At 34.9% G+C, this 6,458-nt stretch overlaps 1 protein-coding gene across 1 annotated transcript; it reads left to right on the top strand.

The window, feature by feature from the left end:
- Nucleotides 1–3,241: 3,241 nt before the first annotated feature.
- Nucleotides 3,242–6,132, top strand: LOC117924670 (polyamine oxidase 1-like). The gene is made up of 9 exons (XM_034843375.1): nucleotides 3,242–3,378; nucleotides 3,529–3,778; nucleotides 3,875–4,021; nucleotides 4,548–4,794; nucleotides 4,872–5,015; nucleotides 5,140–5,289; nucleotides 5,374–5,628; nucleotides 5,719–5,800; nucleotides 5,896–6,132. Exons 1-9 carry the CDS (start codon nucleotides 3,249–3,251, stop codon nucleotides 5,973–5,975), a joined length of 1,485 nt encoding a protein of 494 aa, XP_034699266.1. The 5' UTR covers nucleotides 3,242–3,248; the 3' UTR covers nucleotides 5,976–6,132.
- Nucleotides 6,133–6,458: the final 326 nt, after the last annotated feature.

Here is a 6,458-nt window from a genome sequence, read left to right on the forward strand (position 1 = left end):
TCCAAACATTACACTCAATTATCCTTGTGCAACTTTGCGAATTGCAAAAACGCCCTTGTGCACAAAAGTGAACTAAAAACTCATCCAACCCTCATAAACCATGTCATCAATGAATATGAGCTCAAAACAGGGACCACTAGGACTCATAGGAATACTGGCTATCTCATAATCAAATTGTAAAATTGACTTAATATCCTACTACAGATAGTCAACTATACTTCAGCACCCTATGTATATTACAACAAGACACCAAGAGCTCAAGTTTGTAACCTACTATCCACTACATGCAGACTTATCATGAATTGGTATCTATAATCTAACAAAGTAGTGTTATCACCTATCAAGATTATCTCTCAAATCTTTGAGTTACAGATTTAATTTATTATGTGATCAATTAACACACTTTAGCTCCAAGAAGCATATGTCAAATTCCACGTAAGAAATTATTGTGGTCACAAATTTCATGATCACCTGTCCTTTGGATCACCCAAAGAGACACACTGTATAAATCCCATGAGGTATCATGATGCTTATATTGAAAATACTTGTTACCACCAACCTCTATCAAAAGTAACCCAATCCATAAATATATATGACCACTTTAGAGATCACCCATAGGTCAAAAGCCTCCTATTGGTTTCGACATAAACTCAATATCCTCTCAATGTTGAGAGTCCGTGTAATATAATAGCTTGGTAGATTTGACAATTGATAATCTTGCATCATGATTCATCATAAGACCTGTCTAATGTGCATTACATACACTAATGCATTAATCATGAGAAACTCATCCTGATAGCCAAGACAAGTCATCCCTCCAATTAGGAGGTGGTACACTAGAGTCTCTATTGGATTGCCCAAATCCATGAACCAACTATGAACAACTTACTTACTTACAAGGAACTCATGATTTGTATCTTATATGCAACTTTTAATGTACCCAAGTCATGTACGATGTAAGAGACATGGGTTGAATGTTCAAATCAATGTCAATACACCAAAGGGATAGTAAGGGGATAATTAAGTTTAACTTTGTTACATGATGTCTTACTCAAAGTTTGAAATATCGATAAATACGGATATATCGGTACTTAGATTTTACAGATATATAAAAAAATATCAGAGAAATTGGTGAATATTTTGACAAAAATATCGGTGGATATTTTAACAAAAATATCGAAGTAAAAATTATTTAAAATTCCTGAAAATATTTGAAAAAACTATAAAAAAAATTATAAAATAAATAAAAATATACATTTTAAAGTTATTTTGTAAATGTAATTGATATAGACATTGTTATGAAGAAAAATATACATATGCAAGGATATATCGGTCTTAATATGTAATTTATTATTTATCTTATCAAATTAATTTTAATTTATAAAATATTAGAACTTTATTATTATCATTATTATTTATATTTTAGTTTTTTAAATAAATTTATATTTTTAATATTTTAAAATAAAAACATTCAAAATTAAAAGGATAAATATAAAAAAATTAGAAGTGAAATGATAGTAATTTTTTAGAATATGATTAATGAGATAAATGATGATACATTTAATATTAAAATTATAATTTATTTAATTCAAATGTTAATAGTGTGAAATAAATAATGATACATATATGATTTTTTTAATATTTATATTTTTTATATTTAATTATCATATAAATAATATAAAAAAAATTATAATATTGATTTTTATATTTTTATTAATCAATTAAATATAATTTAAAATAAAATAATTAGAATTAGGTTTTTTTTTTTTTTAATGATGAACCTTAACTAATTTAGATTGAACATATATTATTAAGGATCATCTTAGTCCAATGGTAGCCAAGGGCGTAGCAAAGGTTCAATTTCTTTTAGCTTTTTCAAGAAGGGAAGAAGAACACACTAGTTAAGGAGATTGATAGTAACTGAAAAGGCACTTTGACTAAGGAGATTATTAGAGGACTTTGAGAAAAGTAATAATCCTTTTGAAATTTTTTGTGATAGCCAAAGTGCAATATGTTTGGTTAAAAATCAAGTGTTTCATGCTAAAAGCAAACACATTAATGTCAAGTATATTATAGGAAATTCATTTGGTTAAGAATCAAGTATTCGATGCTAGGAGCAAACAAATTGATGCAAGTATTGCTTCATTAGGAAATTAAGTAATAAATATAGGAGACATTATGTTAAAAGAAGAAAAAAATCAACAGCATTGAGAATGCAGTTGACTTGTTTGCCAGACTTGTATCACAAAAGAAGTTTAGGTTATTCCCTAAATTTAATTTATGTAAAGGTATGTGATTGTCTTTTGTTTTTTCAGAACTTCCGAAATTTTTGAGAGATGGTGTGGAGTTCTATATCATGATAATAGAGTCAGAAGAAAACTCCTTGTAGTCCTCTTTCAACATGGTGAAAACGTGTCATGCAGATGTAGGCCCTATTGTCCAACTACGTAAAGAAATATGATGTTCTACCGCTTTCATTCTATTCTATGTTGTGTTGTTATCATCAAGGTTTGTTGTCTTTTCTTCAATATATGCTGACATATAATATGTGGTTTTCTAATAGGAAATGATGGAGTTAATTGGGGAATCAGACAATAAACACATTTTTGCTTGGTTTGTCGATTCCTGCGTATTATTTATAAGTTTATAGAGTGCAGGCTTTAGATAACTTAGCAGTGTTCTACTTTAAACATATAAGATATTCTTGGAGTCAAACAAGAAGCATATTTTTGCCTTAAAATGCAGACAACCTCTGGAAACAAATAGTTAGAAGAATATATGAAGGATTCCTCCCACTTTGTTGAGTTTCATATAAAATATACGAGTCTGAGGAGGTCCGCTCGAGAGAAAGGCTTCATCCTAATCGTATCTCCTTGTCCTGCCCTGCCTCTGGTATCCACCCAGTATAACACTTTTACAAGTACTTCCTGCTTTCAGGCCAATTTGCCAATTTTCCTTGACAAGAAAAATGGATCCATGCTTAACATCTCGGTAAATTCATTGAAATGGTTCCATGATAGATTTAATGGTGTGACTGATGATTTGGAAAGTCATTTTGAATAATGACTAATTTTTGACAGTTCATCCTTGTCATAATTTGAATAGGATATTTTCTCAGGTTTGATATAGCCTTTTTGTATCATCCAACAGTCACCAATCCATGATTACTGTAACGCCCGTTTGTATCAGGCTGATCTGTTGGCCTATAAATAACAATGGAATTGCAGATTGAACTGAGGACAGGAGGGATGTTGATCACCAAGACAAGAGTGCTGTTGGCTTCTCTAACTGCCATTATGGCAGTTGTTTTCAGTGCTTCCAGCGCCATAGCTGCTGAAGAGGTTCACGCAGTTATTATAGTAGGAGCCGGCATGTCAGGTGAGTTTTCACTTCTCTGTGGCCTTGCCACTGTTTTTCATATGCTTAGGACTGAAAAGCACATAGCCTTCAATTAACTCCACTAGCTCCACCCACGTTTACTCCATCAGCCATCAGCCATCAGCTGATCTTTTTCCCCCTTGAGTGTAGGGATATCTGCAGCGAACAAGTTATCGAAGGCTGGAATAGAAAATATATTAATACTAGAAGCCACAAATAGGATTGGTGGGCGGATCCAAAAGACGAACTTTGCAGGTTTGTCTGTGGAAATTGGAGCCAGCTGGGTTGAAGGCGTTGGGGGTCCTCGATTGAATCCCATTTGGGACATGGTGAACAGGCTGAAACTCACGACCTTTTACTCTAACTATGATAACATATCTTCTAACGCCTACAAACAAAAGTGGGTCTCACTTCAATTCTCTGTCTTCTTCATTTCCTTATCATATATCTTCTTCTTCTTCTGCTTTTATCAGGTTTGTATTCATTCTTGATGCAGGGGTGGACTTTATGAGAAATCTGAGGCCCAAAATGCATTTTACGCTGCTCAAGAGCTCTCTGAGTTTATCAAAAACGTTTCAAAGTATTTAAAAGCTCATAGACAAGATGATATCTCCATCTTAGCATCCCAACGCCTTCAAAATCAGTTAAGCAGTTTCTACTTTTCATTACAAACCTCGAAAATTTTCCAGTAGAATTTTCCCCTTCACTGTTTCTGGCTAAAGAGACAACATGGAACTTGTGACATGTCAACTGGTTTTATCAGGAGGAAGTTAAAACCCCTTCTTTTGCATGGCACTGAATTCTTGGAATTTCCCTTCATGCTATAGCCATTTCTTTTCCTCAATTTTCAGATTTCCCATTCAAGTTTGTCAAAAGAGGAAAGCATTTTGGTTCAAGGTTGCTTCGGGTTTTTGCATCAGTGCTCAATTGGTTTCAAGAGCAGGGGTTATAAGTTCCCTCTCTTGCCCCATAAGCCCATATAATGAATTAGTTTTCCTTTACGTTTTAATCATAATTGGATGATATAAACCACTGGTATTTCTTTTCAATTTAGATTTTAGTTCCAATTCCCATTGGCATTTCATCATTTCAAGTACAAGTTAGGATTCTATACCAGGTGAGCTTCAAAATTTTCGCTGCTTGAATGTATCTTGAAGTTGACTGTGCAGGGTCCCTTCTACCCCTCTCGACATGGCCATCGATTACATTGCCTACGATTTCGAGTTCTCAGAGCCACCACGGGTGACGAGCTTAAAGAATTCGATACCATTGCAAACATTCTCCAAATTCGGAGAGGATTCCTACTTTGTGGCAGATCCCAAGGGTTATGAGAGTGTTGTGTATTTTGTCGCCAAACAGTTCCTCACCACCAATGAATCTGGAGAAATAACTGATCCTCGCCTCCAATTCAATAAGGTGGCTTCCACTATGTTATGATGTACTGAAATCAAGGTTAGTTTCATTTGTAGCATGTTAACAAGCTGATTGCATAGGTGGTGAATGAGATAAGCTATTCGAAGAATGGAGTGACTGTTAAAACAGAGGATGGCTCCGTTTACAGAGCTGAATATGTTATGGTCTCAGCCAGCATCGGTGTCCTTCAAAGTGGTCTCATCAACTTCAAGCCTGATTTACCGGTGTGCTGCCCACTCAATTCAAACTTGTATACTTTAATTAGAAAGGAAATTTAATTCATGCTCCTGCACTCTCCCTGCCTAGGAAAACTATAAAACCTGACTTTCGCGGTTAATTATTACACAGCCATGGAAGATCCTTGCTATGTACCAGTTTGATATGGCTGTTTACACCAAGATATTTCTCAAGTTTCCTGATAAATTCTGGCCCACTGGCAATGGAACAGAGTTCTTCTTCTATGCCCATGAAAAGCGTGGTTACTACACAATCTGGCAGGTAATATTCTCTGTAGATGCTTCTTTTATAGGTGGTGGTTCTTGAGAGTTTGTCATGAGGCAAGTGTTTTTGGTTTATCTGCAGCAACTGGAGGAGGAGTACCCTGGAGCCAATGTTCTTCTAGTGACAGTTACTGATGATGAATCAAGGAGGATAGAGCAGCAACCTGATTCTGATACCAAGGCTGAAATCATGGGCGTCCTAAGAGCTATGTTTGGGAAGGACATTTCAGAAGCTACAGACATATTAGTCCCCAGATGGTGGTCTGACAAATTCTACAGAGGCTCTTTCTCCAACTGGCCTATTGGAGTTTCCCGATTGGAATACGATCGGATAAGGGTAATCCTATTTTTCTCCCCAACTCATCATCAAAATTACTTGATAAATAAATGGGACAGTCATGTTAACTTTTGTCTTTTACAAGCCTAGGCACCTGTTGGGAGGGTCTACTTCACAGGCGAGCATACCAGCGAGTACTTCAACGGTTATGTTCATGGGGCATATCTTGCAGGTTTGTCTTATCATTTATCATATTAAACTGCCTTCCACAGCAGAAGCCAGCAGTCATACGTGCAAGAAATTACAATAGAAAAAATTCTTTCGCAGGCATAGACTCAGCGAAAATGTTGATACGTTGCGTCAAGCACGGTGATTGCTGTTACTCCATCCCACCAGAAGGGAGTTGAATCCTGAATCCTATCATTCCCCCCACTCCTGCAAACCGTAACCTGTTTGGACACCTTCACGCACATGCTTCCAGCTTCCATCAATTTACCATGTAGGGAATTGATATGCATATGCTTACATTTTATGTATGTATATAAGCCATCATGATATTCTCAACGAGAGAAAACATTATTATTATTATTATTATTATTGATGGCTAGAATTTAGGTCTAATAGAATCATGTTTCACATATTGCATTTTCTACTAACCTAAATTTCTTTATGCTATATTTAGTTTTAGAAAAGCATTAATTAGTATTAAGTTTTATCAAACACCTCCTAAGATTAAGTTCAGAAGTTAAGTTACTTTAGGAAGGTGTGAGACACCCCTCAAAGCCTAAGTTAAATTCTATCTTTATTAATGGATTAAGGAAAATAAATATTTAATTAAGTAAAAGAAATGAAGCATGTGTATGTACAATGGCATGGCATGATGGATAAAC

The sequence above is a fragment of the Vitis riparia genome, chromosome 1, assembly GCF_004353265.1.
Source record: "Vitis riparia cultivar Riparia Gloire de Montpellier isolate 1030 chromosome 1, EGFV_Vit.rip_1.0, whole genome shotgun sequence".
Classification (NCBI taxonomy): Eukaryota; Viridiplantae; Streptophyta; class Magnoliopsida; order Vitales; family Vitaceae; genus Vitis; species Vitis riparia.

Bases quoted from the DNA above. Each gene is read 5' to 3' on its own strand.
- LOC117924670 (XM_034843375.1), top strand. From the start codon at position 3,249: ATGTTGATCACCAAGACAAGAGTGCTGTTGGCTTCTCTAACTGCCATT. The intron at 5,290-5,373 runs GTAATATTCTCT...GTTTATCTGCAG, and splicing joins GTTACTACACAATCTGGCAG to CAACTGGAGGAGGAGTACCC. The intron at 5,629-5,718 runs GTAATCCTATTT...TTACAAGCCTAG, and splicing joins TGGAATACGATCGGATAAGG to GCACCTGTTGGGAGGGTCTA.